The 21,963-nt window shown below is 42.6% G+C and overlaps 1 protein-coding gene across 4 annotated transcripts in view; it reads left to right on the plus strand.

The window, feature by feature from the left end:
* Window positions 1-21,963, plus strand: part of NNT (nicotinamide nucleotide transhydrogenase) — a 61,030-nt gene that overhangs the window by 14,381 nt on the left and 24,686 nt on the right. For all 4 annotated transcript variants that reach the window (XM_066616346.1, XM_066616349.1, XM_066616347.1 and 1 more), the window contains 12 exons: window positions 3,535-3,764; window positions 5,092-5,309; window positions 6,240-6,327; window positions 9,175-9,263; window positions 10,257-10,444; window positions 11,560-11,693; window positions 12,390-12,581; window positions 15,064-15,217; window positions 15,736-15,897; window positions 17,235-17,345; window positions 18,210-18,355; window positions 19,796-19,991. In XM_066616346.1, the coding sequence (XP_066472443.1) occupies window positions 3,535-3,764; window positions 5,092-5,309; window positions 6,240-6,327; window positions 9,175-9,263; window positions 10,257-10,444; window positions 11,560-11,693; window positions 12,390-12,581; window positions 15,064-15,217; window positions 15,736-15,897; window positions 17,235-17,345; window positions 18,210-18,355; window positions 19,796-19,991 (1,908 nt within the window). The remainder of the gene's footprint in view (window positions 1-3,534; window positions 3,765-5,091; window positions 5,310-6,239; window positions 6,328-9,174; window positions 9,264-10,256; window positions 10,445-11,559; window positions 11,694-12,389; window positions 12,582-15,063; window positions 15,218-15,735; window positions 15,898-17,234; window positions 17,346-18,209; window positions 18,356-19,795; window positions 19,992-21,963) is intronic.

The raw sequence follows: 21,963 nt of genomic DNA on the forward strand, positions 1-21,963 counted from the left end.
CTACCTAGGAGAGAAATCTAAAATATGATCTGACTTCCTGGAACTCCTTTTTGGGCCCATCAGGCAAATTTGTCCCCTTCTCTGTTTCTAGAGCTCAAAGCTGAGGGGCAGTGTACTCGTTGGATAAAATGGTTAGGTAGACCTTACCTCTTGTGAGAAATATTATCCTTTTACCCTATACCAGGGGTGCCCAAACCCCGGCCCTGGGGCCACTTGCAGCCCTCGAGGACTCCCAATCTGGCCCTCAGGGAGCTCCCAGTCTTCAATGAGCCTCTGGCCCTCCGGAGATTTGCTGGAGCCTGCGCTGGCCTGTTGCAGCTGCTCTCAGTGTGACGGCCAACTGTTCAACCTCTTGCATGAGCTGTGGGATGAGGGCTCCCTCCACATCTGTGATGCAGCAGCAGCAGCAAAGGAAAGGCCTTTCATAAGCCTTGAGCTTACCTTCATTCATATAAGTTCCATTTCTAATATATTCATTTATGTAAATTTATTCAAATTTGAACTTTTTTCCTGACCCCCAACACAGTGTCAGAGAGATGATGTGGCCCTCCTGCCAAAAAGTTTGGACACCCCTGCCCCATACCATTCCAAATCCTTATAATAAAAACATTTTGATATGGATAAAGAGGGATGATCTTAATATGTGCAGTATGTGTAAGTAAGTGAATATCTGCGTAGTGACAGTTCTTATAAAGGCGGAAGAGTGTATAGTATTTTTCAGTCTCTGCCTGAGACTCCAGTGAAACAGACTTTAAATTTAAATTCTTATTGATCTGAAATGTTCAGAAAATCACTGTACCTTTCACCTTGCTGTGTTTTCATGTCACCCTTGCAGTGACAAGAATGTAAATTTGCAAATAATGTGCCAACCATATGCTATCAAGAACTAGATATGGTTCTTTGATTTTTGGAAGAATTGTGATACCACTATCATGTCAGTATTGTGGCAGAGACATTGACTTTTCAGTATTCTTTTTAGAGAGAGGCAAATCTGCCTGGTTTTGCTGAGAAATTAGTCTACCCTGCTTTCAGAGAGAGGGAAGGGATGGGAGGAGAAGCAATCTATATTTTAACAGAGCAGTTAGACAGCCTCTTTCGTTGTGCATCTTTAATGCTTCTGAATGGGCTCAACTCCCTTGTTAATAACTCTCTGCTTTATGAATCAGACAGCTGTGATAGAGCCATGATGATTCACATGTCCTAGCTCCCAGTCATGGGGTGCTGAACTGGCACACTCCAGTCTGTTGCTCCAAATACTTTTCTCACCTCCCATCTTGCTTTCAGCATCTGAGAGGGATTTGGTGCTGCTCTTTTGGACTCCTTTATTATTAGACCACCACACCCTGGCTGTATGTGTGAAAGAGGTGAATGAATGAAAACAAACTCATTCTTTCCATAGTCGTATCTAGTTCACCCCTGATCTTTCATACAAATTGAGACAGAGTATGATGGTAAAGACTGCCTCAGTTCAGGTGATATACCAAACCACAGTATGTGCTAACTATAGTTAAGAACCGTAACCCTGGTTTTGAGACAATTCCATATATGCCAAAGGAACAGTTCAGAGCTGCTTGCTGTCTTTTGTTTTCTGTCTGCTGAGCATTCAGTTCCATAAATATACTAATGTCTCAGTGGTACAGAAGCCTCTAGGGGTGGTTTGTTAATGGTTTGTATATCAGACGTAATGGCAAACTCCAGTTTGCAGAGGCTGTGTTTTGCAAACCAACTTTAAGCCATGATTTGATATTCTGGTTTGGCAGCCTTTTACAAATTGTAGTTTGCAATGTGTCTCAACCTTGCTGGTGCTGGAATGACAAAACATGACTTGTCTGCATTCAGATATAATGCTCTTGTGTTGATATTGATATGTCAAATGCACATTTGTGAGTCTGTGGCTTATTTAGAAACTTGTGATTTATCTGGAATGCTCTTGTTCTGAATCAGCTGTAGGGCCTAGTAATAGTTTCAGGGAAGTTGCCATAAATTATTCTATTATGATTGCTGCTGGTGTTTCTTAAAGCCATTTCTGCCCAACTTTGCATATATGTAACAGGGATCAAATGTGTATATACCTGTGGGCTGGGTAGAAATGGGTTAATCTTCACAAAGCAGTTTACACGAAGATTGGAATATATAAACGAAGAACTCCAAAGTCAAAATAAACAGATAAATGTACAGACAGGTGAACTACCACTCTTCAATCATTGTTTGACCTGTTGCTCATGTTCAAAGTCTGCTCCTGAAAGGGAGGAGAAAAATGCAATGTGAACCCATGAGATCATGAATCCCTGTGTTCCTAAACTCATCGTATGTGAAGCTATTGACACCACCTATTGGGTGGTCATGAGTTGTTAGCCCTTGTTTTTTGTTATCCCAAGTGGGGGGAGATGACTTCACATCCATTAGTATTCCGTTGTTACAACATGTGAGGACTGAGGATTGCTGTCCCAGTGTTCTGGAGCAGCCATGGCCTTTGATGGAAGCTTGCCTGAGATTTTGAACTTGATCTTGTGAAACATGACTTCGAATCTTAATTCAGCAGCAGACTCATTTTTTGACTTCAAGTAAGTTGCTGTTTCTTAGCTGAAATCTTCTGTCTGGAAAGAATGGAATGAGCCTATTGCAAGAAGTGTTATAAAGATACAAAATAAGATTGTAAAAACCTTTGCACCCAAAATGACATACATGTGATTGTAAAACAGTAAGGAGTTTACTCATGCATGCTTGGTTTTTACTGTTGTAACCTGTTTGAAATATATTCACATATATAAACAGGCTGCAAAGGGTTCACACCATGAAAATGTTAATATTTGTAATCGTACTATATCATCTCCCAGAACACTACTTCCTTTAGGCTGCAATCCTAACCACACTTTCCTGAGAGTAAGCCCCATGGAACAAAATAGGACTTACTTCTGAGTAGACCTGGTTAGGATTGTGCCCTTAGTGAAGTTTGTTACTGGGTTCTTCGTCCTGGGTGTGATGGATAGCAACTGCAGCTAATGGGAGCAGTGTTTTCTGATTGTGTGGATCAACTGGTGCCAGTTTCCTGGCTTATTCTTAATGAAGTCTCCTAAACCAGGAATGCATTCCCCAAGTTACAGGAGATATTGCTGTAAAAGTGGGATATAAATAGTACTACATTTGTCAAACTCTCTCAAGCGTATATGGTTTTTATTATGAATTTACGGACCTGTGCATGCTTGCTTAGGGGTAGGTCCAGTTCAACTCAGTGGGATTTGGTTCTGTGAAAACATTAGTAGGATTGGACTGTTAGTATTTGCATATTCTATTTTTTTTCCTTTAATTATGAATGTCTAAAAATGTTCTTGAAGTACCACTCATTGGTAGTTGAGAGATGAGCTATTAACAAGAGCCTAACAATTGTACAGAAATTGTTAAAAAATCAAAGTAGTCTTTCTTGGTTTTTAATTGAAGCATTGGACTATGGAAACACTCCTTCTGTATTATTGTTCAGTAGCTTTTGGAAAAAAATGAATGAAGTAACTGCTGCTTGCTTCGGTGTCTTTACAGGTATTCCTTATAAGCAACTGACTGTGGGCGTTCCGAAGGAGATCTTTCAGAATGAGAAGAGGGTTGCTTTGTCACCTGTTGGAGTGCAAGCCTTGGTTAAACAAGGCTTTAATGTTGTTGTGGAATCGGGCGCAGGAGAAGCTTCCAAGTTCTCTGATGATCATTATAGAGAGGCAGGAGCACAGATCCAAGGAACCAAGGAAGTTCTGGCTTCTGATTTAGTTGTCAAAGTAATTATCTGCTTCTCTTATTCTCTTTCAAAATTATTTTATGCTATGAACATGCTGTATCGTTTAGCATTTCCTAAAAATGTAAGCTTCTATAAACATTTGCATAGCATGTAAATTTGTTTGAATGATCAAGCTGCAGAGGAGCATCATGAAGAAAGCTCAGTTGTGTCTACAGATGGTAATCTGTGCAATGGGTTTCCTGATGTGAAAGGAAGTTGGCACCATGTAGTCATGTATATGCTTAGGGCATTGCATACTCCATGTTTCATTTTTTTTTGGGGGGGGGGGCATTCTGCCTTAAGAACTCTGGCATAACAAGGAGCTGGTTAATACAAGAAGACTTTGACATGTTCTCCACCTAGTGTCTGCAATGTATTATGGACCTTAGAATGCACTATGAGGAATTACTAAGAATATTTATATACTTAAAAACAAAAGTTCATGCAGTGGTTTTCCTAGCTAAACAAAAATTGTTTGCTGTTTCCCCCCCTCCCCCGGGCCCGCAACCCAGAAGAGACACCAACAGCCACTGGAAAAGATGTCATTCAGGGGTGAAGAGAGACAGTTGCTCTCCCCCTGCTAAATATACGAGAACACCACTTTGTCCAGTTAGCAGGGGACAGGGATTATCGTTATTTCTGCCAGAATTTCTGGAAAATGGTCTCACCACCTGAGGTCACTGTCGGTCACTTGCTCTGAGTCCCTGAACTGGAGAGGCACAGGTGCAAAGCATTCCCAATTAGTGATACCTTGAGTATCTAGCCCATTATCAGGCCTCTCTCCCAGCTGAAGTGAGAGTCATAAGGCGCTGCTGCCGGGCCTTCTAACTAGCTGTTTGAAGCTAGTTTCCACAGCTGATGCAGAATGGCTGCTACCCACAAGACAGAGTCAGACCTAAGTCAGTGATTTTAACATGTTCTTCACAAGGGTGATAACACTGGCTTGCACGGGGATGTTGTAGGGATTGTTGAGATGATGTTTGTGACAGCTGCAGTACCATAGCGGCTAATATACAATGTCATATTCCAGGTATTAACCAGTTCAAATCTTGCCTCTGTCATTAACTCAGTAAATGGTCTTAGTAATGACTCTGTATTCACAGTTTCAGCCTCCCATTCCCAGTATGGGGTATGGGAATAAAACTGCCTTGCCATATGTAGATGGCAGGATTCCTGTGATAATGTGCGTGAATGCTTCCAGCACTCTAAAGGGCTATATAAATGCTAAGTAGTATGTATTAACTTTTGAGGATGTTCATAATTTTGTTGGTATGTGGAAATAAAGCATGTTAATTGTGTTGTGTGCCTGTTTCATTCTTCTTTTTCAGGTGAGGGCTCCTATGTTTAATTCTGCACTTGGGTTGCACGAGGCAGATCTGTTTAAGACATCTGGAACCCTGATCAGTTTTATCTACCCAGCTCAAAATCCAGATCTCCTGAACAAACTAGCAGAAAGGAAAACCACAGTCTTGGCTATGGATCAGGTTCCACGTGTGACCATTGCTCAGGGATATGATGCTCTCAGCTCTATGGCCAACATTGCTGGGTAGGAAATTAAAATATTTTCTCTTACAAAAATAAATGCAAAAGCATAAAACTAGCATACCATCCGTACCCATTCGCATTATAGGGTGAGGGAATTTACTAGCCAGGAAAAGAATTAGCATGGGAGTATGAATGGTTTGTTTAGGTCATAAAATGAGTGGGGTTCTCCAAGGTTTGGGGGTATGTGTAGCTAATTGAAGGTATCAGGGGTTGACCTTGGGATCTTCTGCATGCAAAGCATGTGCTCTACCACTGAGCTATGACCCTTTCTCCTGGATTAACATGGAATTTTTTGTTGTCAAAGAAGTTGAAATTGGGAAGGCCAAAGAAATAGGACAGACTATGGCAAGGGCTGAAAAAAACATGAAGATATTCACATGCATTAAGGAGCTTTTGAGTCCTTACCGATTTGACTCAAAATTTCTGATGCCTGGAGAATTGGTTGAAGGGTCAGTTCAAAGTCAGGCTAGCTCACTGAGAGTTTATGAATCTCTTTGGGCAGCGGAAATGGAAAAGTTCTACTCTGGGTAAGGTAGAGAATGTGCAGGGATAGGAAGCATGCTGTGTGTGTTCTCCTTGCCTCCCCCCTCCCTTCAATCAGAATTGCATCCAGTGTTGCTCTTTGTTACCAGTGCAGGTTGCCTACCATGTGGTAGTTATGCAGGTTGCCTAGCATGTGGTTACCAGTGCAGGTTGAGCATGTGGTAGTTATGTTTAGTATTTAAATGAGCCTCAATGCCTTTGGGTTAGGAATCTGAAATTGGTTGGGAGGATGGGAGTGAATGTTAGGTGACAGGATTGCAAGAGCAGGTATTGTTGATCACACATAGACAAGAAGCCTGCCCAGAAAATACTGTGGTTAGCTGTTCTGTCTTTTGGGAAAGTTGACTATTGGGAAACCTAGATTGATGCATATGTTTTTCTTTGACAGTTACAAGGCAGTTGTATTAGCAGCCAATCACTTTGGTCGTTTTTTCACGGGCCAGATCACGGCAGCTGGCAAAGTTCCTCCAGCTAAGGTATGTGTGTGTGTGGGGGGGGGAGGAGCATGTGCTAATTATGAATTGGCCAGTATAATCAATACACAAAGTATGTGTGATCTGTAATTTTGTATTTTAATTGCAATAGCTGTAGTCTGAGCAACACATGAAAGGCTGCTGTTGTCATAAGGGATGGAAACTTGATTTTACTAAATGAAAGCCAACCTTCTCTGAATTTTGCCCTTGGTGTCCGCTTGCAGGGAATTATGGGATATGTTGGTCTACCACAAAGTGTGGAGAGGCTCTTTGTGATCTTGACCCATGCCCTCTTTTCAAATACTATTTGAAAAGTATTTGTGCCTTGTATCATTTGTGAAGGTCTGAGAGATAGCAGGGGTTAATACAGAGATTAGATTAGGGCTGAGCTGGCTTAGAGCTTTGTAAGGGAGGAATATGCCATGAACCAAATAAAAATTTGTGAGATTAGACTCTAACCAGATGTTGAAAGGATGTTTGTGCAATTTTGTTTCCAGGAAGATGTAAAGTCCCACTGAAACAGGAGCACAGCATGTGTTTCTGCGAAGAAGTGAGCAGGGAATCCTTATAGGAATTAAATTTAGGTCCCTCACCACTGAAAAAACTCCACAGTCAGGGAATTAGAGGACAGGTCCTCTCATGGATTGAGAACTGGTTGAAGGCCAGGAAACAGAGAGTGGGTGTCAATAGGCAGTTTTCACAATGGAGAGAAGTGAAAAGCGGTGTGCCCCAAGGATCTGTCCTGGGACCAGTGCTCTTCAACCTCTTCATAAATGACCTGGAAACAGGGTTGAGCAGTGAGATGGCCAAGTTTGCAGACGACACCAAACTTTTCTGAGTGGTAAATACCAGACGTGATTGTGAGGAGCTCCTGAAGGATCTCTCCAAACTGGCAGAATGGGCAGCAAAATGGCAGATGCGCTTCAATGTCAGTAAGTGTAAAGTCATGCACATTGGGGCAAATAATCAAAACTTCACATGTAGGCTAATGGGTTCTGAGCTGTCTGTGACAGATCAGGAGAGAGATCTTGGGGTGGTGGTGGACAGGTCGATGAAAGTGTCAACTCAATGTGCGGCGGCAGTAAAGAAGGCCAATTCTATGCTTGGGGTCATTAGAAAAGGTATTGAGAACAAAACGGCTAATATTATAATGCCGTTGTACAAATCGATGGTAAGGCCACACCTGGAGTATTGTGTTCAGTTCTGGTCGCCGCATCTCAAAAAAGACATAGTGGAAATGGCAAAGGTGCAAAAGAGAGCAACTAAGATGATTACTGGGCAGGGGCACCTTCCTTATGAGGAAAGGCTACGGCGTTTGGGCCTCTTCAGCCTAGAAAAGAGGCGCCTGAGGGGGGACATGATTGAGACATACAAAATTATGCAGGGAATAGACAGAGTGGATAGAGAGATGCTCTTTACACTCTCACATAACACCCGAACCAGGGGACAGCCACTAAAATTGAGTGTTGGGAGAGTTAGGACAGACAAAAGAAAATATTTCTTTACTCAGCATGTGGTCAGTCTGTGGAACTCCTTGCCACAGGATGTGGTGACGGCATCTGGCCTGGATGCCTTTAAAAGAGGATTGGACAATTTTCTGGAGGAAAAATCCATTATGGGTTACAAACCATGATGTGCATGAACAACCTCCTGATTTTAGAAATGGGCTGTGTCAGAATGCCAGCTGCAAGGGAGGGCACCAGGATGAGGTCTCTTGTTATCTGGTGTGCTCCCTGGGGCATTTGGTGGGCCGCTGTGAGATACAGGAAGCTGGACTAGATGGGCCTATGGCCTGATCCAGTGGGGCTGTTCTTAATGTTCTTATGTTCTCTGGGAACTTCACTGGCCAGGCTAGCAGAAAAAAATTCTTATGGCTCAGATAAAATAATGTATGTTTGGGGTGTCCACATAGTAACTCCAGCATGCCTAATATTTGTCTTAACTTCTTGAAACTTCAAAATGTTAACACAGATTGCTTTACATTCTCTGTAAAAGGGATTTCAGAGGATCAAAAACATTAGCAGGCTTTTCCCCACTAATTACTAAGAAATAAGTTCGGTACACACAACCTCCATGGTTATGACAGTTATCATAATAGGTGTGCATACCCACGCATGCATGCTTGATGTACAAGGGGTGGTGCCAGGTTTTCATCCCTGTTGTGCCTGTGGTTCTCTAGAGAAGTGTATGTCTGTTTGTCAGCCACTGTGTTGTAAATTAGTTCTAGGTAAACAGCTGATTTGCTGAACTTGCACAGCTTGCACAAACAGCAACCAGTGGGCTACAATAGAAGGTGTTTGTCTGTAGATGAGAGCACAGTGCTGATCAGAGATTCATTTGCTCCATCTCAACACTGTTTTGTACCATCAATTCCTGTATGGGGAAAACTGCTTAACCCTTTCAGGGTATGGTTATGAGTGGATTGAGTTTTTTCATCTATAGGATCGATTGTGACTATAGGCCCAAAGAATGAATGAGTTGGCACATGCCCTTATTCTGGTTATTTGAAGTCTTCTTCACCCCCTTAGCAGTTTCTTGTGTGTTTTCTCCAAAAATCAAGAATTCCACCTCGGGAAAACCCTGGACTCTTTCACTAGTGGAATCCTTGCTAAACAAACAGAATTAAAGCATTAGAAATATGCTATTTATTCTTTTACTTTATCTAGCTGAAATATAATGCCATTGATGGGTTAACACCTTCCTTTGCAAGGAGTTTTGTGTGTATGCCAAACTTGGGCTCTGCTCTGAGCTGGCTAAAATATGCATATCTGACTCTCAGCAAATATTCTGTATTAATCAACTGATGCTGGTTTATATGTAGCTTAATTATAATACTTTGTGTTGATACAGGTTCTGATTATTGGAGGTGGAGTTGCTGGGTTAGCATCTGCGGGAGCGGCAAAGTCAATGGGAGCTGTCGTTCGTGGGTTTGATACCAGGTGAAGTATCTTTGATTAATATGAAAGCATTGATATTTCCTTTGTGCCCTGTTCTTAAGTCCAAGGACTTCAGGGTAGTATACATTGGATCAAATTTTCTCAACAGCCTTATGAGAACTAGTGACAGGTTTGAGAACTAGTGACTGACTTTATGTCCAAGCAAGGATTTGAATTACAGCACATTAGCTCTCTATCTCTAAGCATAAGTGTAATGTAAGAATAAAGCCACCTTGAATTTCTCTGGATTTCACCATTCAAGTTACAAATGATTAAAAATTAATTTGGCAATTATTTCAGTGTACTTTGTGGGGTAATTCACTGCAGGTTGTAAGTAGCGCCCAATAGATTATTGTAGTATTGTTGCATGATCTAGTCATTAATCTTTTATATTTATCTCTCTCCAAATGAGCCCCCCAAAGTGACCTATAGTAACAAGATAGCCCTGGTGGTCTGTAGTCCTCTGTTCGATGACGCTGTGCTTTTGCTCACTACTCTAGTCCTTGGAGAATTGTTAGTTGGAGTAGACTTTTTTCAGTCAGGGAGAGGGAAGCAAACTCCCTGCAGTTTGTCCACATTTTCTGGTCAATGATGGAAGCCAGTCTAATCTGCATCTTATCTAGATGTAGGTGAAAATAAAAAGTACTGGTGCAATGTGTTTTCAGTTGGTGATCCTGGCTTTCTTATAAAAGCATGGCTGCCTAAGAATGCCGTTGTGTGTTGTTTACCTTAGTGGTAACCTTATCAAATTAGTGTAAGCCTATCATCCATTGTTGAGGGAAATCTGTGGTTGGTGGTTATCACCACACAAATAGGGACACCTGAATCAAGCCTCTGTTGGAGTGGGACCTGACGTTTCTATAGCTAATTTTTAGATGTGAACATGGTTTCATATTCTGAAGGCCCTATGAAAAGGTTTTAGTGTGTCCTGCACTCATTACACTTTCTGTTGCTCTTTTCCATAATTGTTAATTTGTGTTTCATTTCTTGTTATAGAGCTGCAGCTTTGGAGCAGTTCAAATCACTAGGAGCTGAGCCTTTGGAGGTTGACCTGAAGGAATCTGGGGAAGGCCAGGGAGGTTATGCAAAAGAGATGTCCAAAGAGTTCATTGAAGCTGAAATGAAGCTCTTTGCTAAACAGTGCCAGGATGTCGACATTATCATTACAACAGCACTCATTCCTGGTATGTCTCAAGGGGACAGTCATGCCTTTTCCTCCTGAAATATAAAGTGTTCGTGGATTTGGGCAAATTTGCAATAACCTTTAAGCTCATTCTTAGTAAAGGCCAAGAGTCTCTTCTGGAATAGTTGGTTAAGAACATAAGAAGAACCTTGCTGAGTCAGCTCAAAGGGCCATTTAATCCTGTGTGTGTTTGTCAGTCCGTGCCTCATGGTGAAGACCTTTAGAGGGTCTCCAATTTTACAATCCTGAACTTTACATTTTAATTTGACCTGTAGTTCTCGAATGGAAAGCCATAAACCAAACTCAGGCCATTGGTTAGTTTCCGAAAATCTAAAGTGAGTTTGGCTGAAAAGAGTTCCTTCTCCTGCACTGTGTGCCTCGGTCCACTTCAGTTCATCCCACTCTGTATTTCAGGTGCTAACTATTCAAAACAACAGAGAACCATAATACTGAAAAGGTATTTGTACACCCACTAGCGGAACAAACTTCTTGATGCCTTTGCTGCTTGATTGTGTGTATACCAGCCATTGCCGTTTAACAGTCCGATTGTCCAGTTGTACAAATATACATTGTGATTTGGGATGTGAGTGGCACCACAGGCACCAAACTTAGACTTCCTATGGAGTGGCTGGCTCTTCTATTTATAGTGCTTCTACTGTGGCATTACTGAAAAAGAGGAGAACAATTGGGAGGCCATTCTTCTTTGGAAATGTATGCTCATGTTAAATCTTGGAGCAGAGTTGCCAGATATTGGAGTGAATATGCAGGTTTAGCCTCATTACTCACATGGGTTCTGTTCCAAGCACTCACCTGGATGGCAAAAAAAATGCATTATAGCAAATCAATTTAAAAAACAAAGGGATCAGCACATTCCTTCTCATTTGTAGGGGCCATTCGTGTTGAGTCAAATCCATGTATAAAAAATCCATGTATAACAAGGCTTGACCTGTAATGATTGTGTGGGGGAAAAAGCCCACCTACAGTGGAGATAGCATTTCTGCTGTACTCAAGAAATGACTCATGTCTTTATTTAGAAAAAAAATTTGTGATTGCTGGTTGTTTCTGTGTTGTGTGCCTGCTGCTTATGTTCTATCAGTATCTTCCTTTCATGTCCAGGTAAAAAAGCGCCAATTCTGTTTCGGAAAGATATGATCGAACTGATGAAAGAGGGCTCAGTTGTTGTTGATCTAGCTGCTGAAGCAGGAGGGAACATCGAAACAACCAAGCCAGGAGAACTCTCTATTCACAAGGTGCTGGCTATGCTCAATTCTGATTTCTCACGAGTGTCTTCCTCACTTCTTCCAAGATGCCACACACGGAGTTCTTATTTTATTCTTGCACAAGTGTGATAGAATGGGTTAAGAAATATTGACTGAGGATACCCAGTGAGCCTCATGACTGAGCAGCAGTTCAGTCCTGGTTCAAGTTAGCACCAGGGCGACTATTGAAATATTTAAGTTTCCTTTGTCTGATGCTTCATATCATATACTAATAAGATATGAGTGCAAAGTATTAATGGAAGTTCTGCTCTGGTATAGTAGTACCATTAAGTGGCAGGGAGGAAAGAGTTGGGAAAGATACAATAAACCTTAATCAGAATGTTCTGCTAAATGCACTGGATAAACCTTATCAGACAGTCTGATTCACAAGCCTCTTGGAAAAATCTAAGCTAATTTGGCTTCTCTGAAGACACCCAAGTGATATGATTGTAACATTGACTTTGCGTAAAGGACGCCTTTGTATAGGTCTTGGATATCTGAAGATGTTCCAGTTGCTGCATAAAATTATTTTTTTAAAACGCTGAATGGAAGATAGTACTAGTGGTAAGATCAGCATCTTTTCCAGTGCTTTGATATTGTCTGCCAGGATTGGTCTTGGCCCTCTATGTTCAAAAGTGACACCTCAGTTTTATTTACTCCATGAACACATAATTTTGGTTTTTACAGGGAGTTACACACATAGGTTACACAGACCTTCCTAGCAGAATGGCTACGCAGGCCAGCACCCTTTATTCCAACAACATCACCAAGCTCCTGAAGGCCATCAGTCCAGACAAAGAGAACTTCTTCTTTGACGCCAAGGATGACTTTGATTATGGTACTCTGGACCACGTGGTTAGAGGAACAGTGGTAATGAAGGTGAGTGACCATATTGTATCTCTAGTTGGGATCGATAGGATGGGTGTATGCCTCTTTGAAGGCCTTTCCACTTTACTGGGCAGTTGGTGTTTATTTGTGAGGGGGAAGGAGCACTGTTCAGCTTTAGAAAGGCACCAGCCTGTGGAGTTGGCAATGGTGAAGTTACAGAATAGATTTTCTTATTTAGGAAAACAGTGAATGGGATCTGTGTGTGTTGGACACTATGCAAAGGGGAGACCATTTAGTTCAACCTCCCCATTTTATTTCACTGATCTTAGGACCTCACTTTTCTCCCTCATCCTTGTTGTTGTTGTTGTTATTTATTAGATTTTTATACTGCTTTTCTAAAAATCCAAAGCAGTGTACAGACAAACATAAACAAATAAAGAATAAAGCATTAGAATCTAATATTAAGATAGAAACCATAAAACCCTTATCCTTGGTAGCCCACATTTTCAAGATCTGGGACGAAAGAGCTTTATTTCTGTTGAGATACCTTCCGGTATCTTACCCATTGAACATAAGAACAGCCCCACTGGATCAGGCCATAGGCCCATCTAGTCCAGCTTCCCGTATCTCACAGCAGCCCACCAAATGCCCCAGGGAGCAACCAGATAACAAGAGACCTCATCCTGGTGCCCTCCCTTGCATCTGGCATTCTGACATAGCCCATTTCTAAAATCAGGAGGTTTTACACATCATGGCTTGTAACCCATAATGGATTTTTCCTCCAGAAACTTGTCCAATCCCCTTTTAAAGGCATCCAGGCCAGATGCCATCACCACATCCTGCGACGAGGAGTTCCACAGACTGACCACACGCTAAATAAAGAAATTCTTTTGTCTGTCCTAACCCTCCCAACATTTAATTTTAGTGGATGTCCCCTGGTTCTGGTGTTTGAAAGTGTAAAGAGCGTCTCCCTATCCACTTTATCCTTCCCATGCATAATTTTGTATGTCTCAATCACGTTTCATGCCTCAGGCATCTCTTTTCTAGGCTGAAGAGGCCCAAACGCCGTAGCCTTTCCTCATAAGGAAGGTGCCCCAGCCCAGTAATCATCTTAATTGCTCTCTTTTGCACCTTTTCCATTTCCATTATGTCCTTTTTGAGATGCAGCGACCAGAACTGAACACAATACTCCAGGTGTGGCCTTACCATCGATTTGTACAACGGCATTATAATATTAGCCGTTTTGTTCTCAATACCTTTTCTAATGATCCCAAGCATAGAATTGGCCTTCTTTACTGCCGCCACACATTGGGTCTACACTTTCATCGACCTGTCCACCACCACCCCAAGATCTCTCTCCTGATCTGTCACAGACAGCTCAGAACCCATCAGCCTATATGTAAAGTTTTGATTTTTTGCACCAATGTACATGACTTTACACTTACTGACATTGAAGCGCATCTGCCATTTTGCTGTCCATTCTGCCAGGTTGTAGAGATCCTTCAGGAGCTCCTCACAATCACTTCTGGTCTTTACCACTCGGAAAAGTTTGGTGTCATCTGCAAACTTAGCCACTTCACTGCTCAATCCTGTCTCCAGGTCATTTATGAAGAGGTTGAAAAGCACCGGTCCCAGGACAGATCCTTGGGGCACACCGCTTTTCACCTCACTCCATTGTGAAAATTGCCCATTGACACCCACTCTCTGTTTCCTGGTCTTCAACCAGTTCTCAATCCAGGAGAGGACCTGCCTTCTAATTCCCTGACTGGAGTTTTTTCAGTAGCCTTTGGTGAGGGACCGTGTCGAATGCCTTCTGAAAGTCCAGATATATAATGTCCATGGGTTCTCCTGTATCCACATGCCTGTTGACATTTTCAAAGAATTCTAAAAGCTTTGTGAGGCAAGACTTACCCTTACAGAAGCCATGCTGATTCTCCCTCAGCAAGGCTTGTTCGTCTATGTGTTTTGAGATTCTATCTTTGTTGAGGCATTCCACCATCTTACCCGGTATAGATGTTAGGCTGACCGGCCTATAGTTTCCCTGGTACACCCTCTTTCCCTTTTTAAAGATTGGTGTGACATTTGCTATCCTCCAATCTCCTGGCACTGTGGCCGTTTTGAGGGACAAGTTGCCTATTTTAGTCAAGAGATCAGCAACTTCATTCTTTAATTCCTTAATAACTCTTGGGTGGATGCTATCAGGCATTGCTACCTAGTTAGAAGAGAATATAATTATTTTTATTTTTCTGAAAATTAAGTTATTGCTTTCATTTGTTCTTATTTAAGAATGTTTGTGGACAACTGTCTACTGTAAATGTTTGGGTTGCTTTGAGAAGGAGAAAGTGAATTGTGGGCCAGATCCTCACTGCTGCTTCCCCAAGTAGGCTGCTGTGGATCCCAAGGTCTTGGCCTCAACTCTGATAATATTTCCTCTGTGAGTCTTAGATGTCAGCTAGAGGGTAGGATGTGGTCCCTGATCTCTAGTTATAAACCCTCTGCTCTGTTGGATAAAACGAAAATTGCCTTTTCTCAGGATGGAAAGATTATTTTCCCAGCTCCTCCTCCAAAGAACATTCCTCAGGGAGCTCCTGTGAAGCAGAAGACTGTGGCAGAGCTGGAAGCAGAAAAAGCAGCCACTATTACCCCTTTTAGGAAAACGATGACTTCTGCTTCTTTATACACAACAGGTGAGGAAGAGGTTTGGTACCCTGACCACTCCAGGAAGTCTGACCCCTCCAGGTTTAAAATTTTTGCAATGTGGAAAGCTAAATGAGTCAAAACACATTCTGGTAATAGAGTACATTACTCTGCAAATTGAGATTAAGATACAAATGAAAGAGGCAATAGTCTTCTGATTATTGCTTGTGTGTATTTTTTGAAAAGGCATGTGCCTGCATTTTTACAGATGAAGTGTGTGTGTTGCACTTCTACACGTGCACCAGGAAACAAAAAGGAAAAGGAGATTTGAGCAGTCTAGCGGAACCCTAGCTATTGCAGTCATATCTGTTGCTAATTTCTCTAGCTGTGCTGTTCTAGTTACTTAGGTAACTTAAAATGCTACTGATAGCTTGATGTTGACAGTGAACATAGAAGGGAGAGAAGCTCCACGGGAGCTGGGAAAAATACAGTGTGACAAAATGACCATTGACCATTTTTACCTTCAGCTCTTTTCAGAATTCCTGTCTTAATGTTCTGTTCCTTCTAGGTCTCGCTTCCATCCTTGGACTGGGCATTGCTGCTCCAAATTCAGCTTTCACTCAGATCGTGACCACATTTGGCTTGGCTGGCATTGTTGGGTACCACACAGTGTGGGGTGTGACTCCTGCCCTTCACTCTCCGCTTATGTCTGTCACAAATGCCATCTCAGGTATGCGGACAGCCGTTCTTGGTGTGGATACTGACATTAATGAAAGCGGATTCAGACATATTTTTTGTGTGCACACTTTAAGTTTCTTCACAGCACGTAGCTAAAAATATAAATGAGAGAAACTTGTTTTGGGGATCTGTCTCTCTTTAATAACACTTTCCAAATATCCTTCCATGGAGGATCATACATAGTTCTCCCCACAATCTATTTAGTTTTCACAGAGAGTTGGTTAGGCTGAGAGAGAAATACTGGCTTAAAGTTGGTCTGGGTGCAAGTCCAAGCACATTTACCTGGGAGTAAGCCCCATTGAACTTGGTAGAACCTACTTCTGAGTAGTTCTGTGTAGGATTGTGTTGCTATGAAAACACCTCACTCATTTATGGTGGGAGAGTTAATCTCTGCTACTAAACAAGCAGTCTGAACCGATGTCTTCAAGCCTTCAAGTGGGTCTACCAGTTCTGGAAGACTTGTGAGATCCATTAAGGAAGTTGGTTTGGAAAGGAGGCCCAAGGCTACTGTGGAGTCTCCATTTAAACAGTACAAATGAATCTTCCCAACTCAAAGAGAGGACTCTTGGAGATGAAGCAAGAAGCAGTAGCCTTGAAGGATCAGGACAAGGGAGCTGAACTGGAGGTCTGGAGGGCAGACCTAGAGGTCTGGTCTGGGCAGGAGGTCTGGTCTAGAGGGTAGAGCCTCCGTTAGCCCGAAGATAACATCTGAAGGTCGCCAGTTGGAGGCCACCTGCAGCTCCGTGAATGGCGAGACCTTGAAGCAGCTGACAAGCTGAGCTGAGTTATTCCACCTGCTCTTTGGTGTGAGCAAAGAAGTGTCTTGGCTGCCCTCCATGTGAGAGATGAAGGAGCTGCTTGTCAGTCAGCATGGGAGGCAACTTGGGTCTAGAAGTGATACCAGACCGTGAAAGATCCATCTGAAATGTTGTGTGGTTCTTGAAAGTTAGAACCTTTCTGTTATTGTAAAAATCCCCTCGGGGGCTTAGAGATAGCCTGCCTATGTGAACCTTCTTGAATAAAGTCAGAGGAGTAATGTGATGACCAGAAAGGCGGTATATAAATACCAGTTCTTATTATTATTATTTATTTCTTGGAAGGAATGGGTGCTTAGAGAAGCAGGTGGCCCACAAGGTTAGCTGGCCTGCCTGCACTGGCTCAGAAGCTTTGGTAGTGCTTGCGGGAGAGAGGCTGGAAAAGGGAGGGGGTTGTGGGTTGCCAGCTGGGTACCAGTTGGCTTGGTGGCTGGAATGTGGGTGACAACTAGCACCATTCAGCTTGCTGTGACACAAGAACTTAAATACTGTCCAATTGTTACTTTTTGAACAGGCCTGACTGCAGTTGGTGGATTGGCATTGATGGGGGGAAACTATCTTCCTGCAACAGTGCCTCAGAGCCTTGCTGTTTTTGCTGCTTTTGTGTCGTCTGTCAACATTGCAGGTATTTTGAGTGGTTTTCAAACTGGTTAGCATCTGCAGCAGTAGACACCCACCAGTGGTGCTGCAGTCTATCATGGCTAAGAGGGGTAACATGCTTGCATTCTCTCTGTGTGTGTGTGTGCTTGAGAGAGAGAGAGAGGGAGAGACTGGCTGACTATCAGAATAATTAACAGTCTGGTTTTATTGTTCCTGTTTTTCAAAATTCCTAGTCTTAGACAGTGGCAGCAAGATCTAACCAGTGTTGTGAGAACGCATGGGTTGGGGGGATGGTAGAGATCCTACAAGCCAGCCATTTGCCATTGCTGGAGGGCCTCTCCATCCCAGCCCCAGCTTGTTCTGATACTGCTGCATAGGCTGTGGATTAAGAGGGTCTCCAAGCAGCTGTAAGCAAGGGCATTTTGAGCTCTCTGCCACTCTCTTTTCATTTATTAGGAATGTGACTCAAGTAATAGCTAAGAGTAATTCCAGGTTTTCAACCTCTGTGTTCCGAACTCTTGCAACACACCAAGGTGTGGAGGCACACTGGTTGAAAATAGCTACTCTAGTTATATCGGTCATGGGGCCTGGCATTCATCACATGTTGGCCCTGCAATTAGTTTTCTTTAAATGGGACACACAAGAGGATCTGGTCCAGACTAGGACTGTAGCTGGTAAAGGTTTTTTTAAACCTTGCTCCTCCCCCAAGGCAGTCTCTGCCAGGATTGGTAGCCTCTGCGTGTGCTATATATATATATACAGAAGTGGGGTTGGGGAAGCAAGCATGCAACATCAAATGACATTACTGTTTTTAAAATTGCACCTAGTTTGGTCCCTGCTATCAGTTTGATTTCAGAATCTGACTTTGTTTTCTTTTTGTATTTGAAAGGTGGCTTCTTGGTCACGCAGAGGATGCTAGACATGTTCAAACGTCCCACTGACCCTCCTGAGTATAATTATTTATACCTATTGCCTGCTGGTGTGTTTGTAGGAGGATATGGAGCAGCTCTTCAAAGCGGGTATAATATTGAACAGGTAAAAATATTTTTCAGGGTCCCGTTGTATCACTTTGTCGTCTTTTTTATGTAAAACATACATAAAGTTCTGGTTTATTCAAGCAGGTAGGATGAACAGATAAATTGGACTGGGCTGCTGTTCTCCTTGCCTTGAGATCTGCGGTTTCCTCTCAGATTAGTGTTGAATACTAGTGTGGGCCACTCCAAGCCCAGCCTTGCCACTGTATATGTTGAGGCTTGCTTCCAAAGATGCATGGTGGAACAATTTGAAGAACCTTTAGGATTCGTCCACTGTAATGTGGTTAGGCTGCAAATGATGGCCAAATAGGAGCACTGTCTAGAAGCCCACTTGTGTGCACAAAGCTGCCAAACTGGAGGGTGGCAAGTGTCTGCCTTGTGCAAAATTGAAGAGTACTGTATACAGCCCTAGTACAGTGGAAACTCCTGCATCCAACCCATGGATATGGAAAAGAGTGGGATACCCCTGTCTCCACGCCTCCCCCCACGCCTATAAATGTTGTTTAAAGGCTTGCCACAGTGATAATGCTCTTCCTTTACAGGGTCACTATAAGCCTACAGGCTTACAGTGATGCACAGGCTCCCTCCCAGCAGCTGGAATGCTTGAAAAGACTGAAGAGGTCAACAGGAATAGCCTCGATGTAGTCAAGTATTCTGGCTGCCAGGAGGCCGCCTGCATTTCACTGTAAAGGAAGAGCATTTTTGCTGGGGTAAGCTGGGGGACACACAGATTGTGGGAAATGGAAACCATGGATGCTGAAGGCACGGATACACGGACCTGCCTATATGCAAAGTGTTTCAGGTAAATTGTCTTGGGGCCAAAACCAGCATGACATGTGTAAACCTGTTACTGAATGCTTGGCTAAAGGGAGATTTGAATGGGAGATAGCACACTCACAGCCATCCTTTAGCGACCATTACTTGCCATAAGCCATCCCAAATAGGACATGGCTTCACTGAAAATACTTGTTTTTGTCCTGTGATCATGGACAGGCAATTGAGAATGTGGCTATTTTCAGCTGCCTATTTGCTGTGTTCTTGGCAGAAAGGCTGTACCAAGGAAAATGTCTTCAATACTAGCTAATTTTTGAAAATGCATTATTGTGGCAGTGGGCTGATATAAGTCATGTTAGAATTTCTGCCAGACCTGATGTAATTGCAGTAGCTGTATGCAGTCAGTGGAGTCTTATGCAATGTAGTTTTTTTCTACTTGCATCAAGTGTGATCTTTTGGCATTTAGTGTACCTACTTCTGTTTTGTGATATGTAGAAATGATCTCATTTCCTTTTATTCTTCTTTCCTCCCTCTGCTCCATGTCTTGTCATTTTAACTGAGATTGGAAGACTGCAGCCAGGGCCTGGATGTTTCTCATTTTTGTTCAGTGCCTAGCAATTTTAGGTGCTTTATAAATAAATCTCCTTTTTTATTTTTGCTTCTTAAGATGATGTACCTGGGTTCAGGCTTGTGCTGTGTCGGTGCTCTGGCTGGACTCTCTACCCAAGGAACAGCTCGACTTGGCAATGCTTTGGGCATGATAGGTGTTGCTGGGGGTTTGGCAGCTACACTTGGAGGTCTAAAACCCTCACCTGAGCTACTGGCCCAGATGTCGGGCGCAATGGCCCTCGGTGGTACTATAGGTGGGTGCAGAGCAAAAACACACAACTTCTTACTATGTCTTAATGATTTGTATGAGTGGTGCTGCAACCTTATGCACACTTTCCTGGGAGTAAGCTGCATTGTACACAATGGGACTTACTTCTGAGTAGACATGCATAGGATTGTGCTGTGAGTGAATTGCCCTGGTAATACTTATCAAAGGACAGTATGTATGCTTGTAAAATAAACGTGTGTGTTCATTCATTCATTCATTCATTCATTCATTCATTCAGTTTATGTTCCATTTATAAAGCCAAAGGGCTCAGAGCAGCATATACCTTTCTCCATGTTAATCATTCTGTCCAAAAGGGGCTCACAATCTGATGATGATGATGGTTTGGGGGGAAAGACCAGATTAATTCAAAATGAGGTTGAAAACATGACAGCAAATTTAAAAAGAGCTCAATCCTACGTGTGATGGTAATGGTGTCTAGAAAGCTTTGCCAGGAACAAAGCCCAAGTGAAATTTCTTGGGGGTCTCTTTAACATCCTTGACTTAGAACTACGTGATTAGGAATGGTGAGTCTTATCCTGTGCGAGTATGCAAAGCAGACCAATCAGGAGAGGTTGAGACATGCACACGCTTGCTTTCAATTGCACAATGGGTATGACCAGCAGATGGTATAGTTCAACCAGCCCAAAGCAACTGATCTTATAGTAACTCATAGAACTTCCTACTACTTGAGAGAGTGGGCAGTAGGAAAGAAATTGCTGCTGTTACACGTCATTGATTCTGACATTTCATAACTTGGCCTCTTTAGTTTAAAAGCACTCAAAATTGCATAGAATTCATTCAGAATTGCAAATTCTTTTCCTCTTACATAAGTGCTAGGAAAACTATCAGATGTGAACTAGCCTCAAGAAGAAACTCCTCAACAGGTGGTCCACTGCTTCAAAGTGACTCTGGTTTGCATAATTCCACTTCTTAAAGAAGATGCCCCCATTCAACATTGTATGAACACATCAGAGTTCTCTCTCTGATGCCTCTCCCTGCTGTACCTCTTGTGGAATGGTAGGGTTCTGAATAGCTGCCTTTCTGAAGGTTTTTTAAAAACCAGTAAACATTTTGCCACATTTCACAGAAGCTGTGAATGCCTAAATCACGCTGAAACATTTATAGCTCTGCTCTGACGTGTTCAGGTTATTAGGAATCACAACACAACCCACTTTGTGGACAGGATTTACTTTCCACTTGACACCAAAAGGCTGTGAAGCTGACCAGCTGTGTTCACAGGGAGTTGAATCATCAGTGGCACTAGAGAAGGTGAAGATTAGAGGTCATCACCCCCACAAGTCATGTGTAGAGGAAAGCTTTATTAGATGGGATCTCATAGCTTCATACATTTCACTATGAGAAGAATCTATTCTTCTTGCCATTGCCAGAGGCTCAAGGGCTCAGGAAGTCTAATCTATTTTTAAGATTTCTGCCCTCCCTTTGAACAGACAACTTACACAGAATCAGACCGTTGGTCCTTCTGGCTCAGGATTGTCGTGATCTTTCCCCTTCCTTTTTCAGGTCCTGCAATCTGCTGTGCTAGTCCCTAGGCCTTTGGTTAGCTCTCCTACAAGCTCTATAAATGTACCTGTTTGCCTCTACTTCCCTTGGGCTTTAGCTGTAGTCCATTAAAAAGGGACAGCAGTTTGGGGTTGAAGCTGCAGTTACAATATCCAGTTACCAGTTTACAGGAAGCTGGATTCTTCAACCCCTACGTGAAATCATAGAGCTTTTCAAAGTCAAGAGTAGATCATTGACTATCTTCCTTGTAAGGAGTCTGCGCCATTGCACATGCTCCTTTCCTTGCTGTGTGGTGCTATCTCCAGATTCTTGGTGGTGGTATCATGCACCGTCGCCAAACTTTTGATTTGCTGGGCTCTGTGCTGCATGGAACTTGGCTTTGACCTACCCAGCCATACAGCTTAGCAGGTACCCTTATTGTTGGTCTGATTCAGTAT

The sequence above is a fragment of the Tiliqua scincoides genome, chromosome 2 (genome assembly GCF_035046505.1).
Source record: "Tiliqua scincoides isolate rTilSci1 chromosome 2, rTilSci1.hap2, whole genome shotgun sequence".
Lineage (NCBI taxonomy): Eukaryota > Metazoa > Chordata > Lepidosauria > Squamata > Scincidae > Tiliqua > Tiliqua scincoides.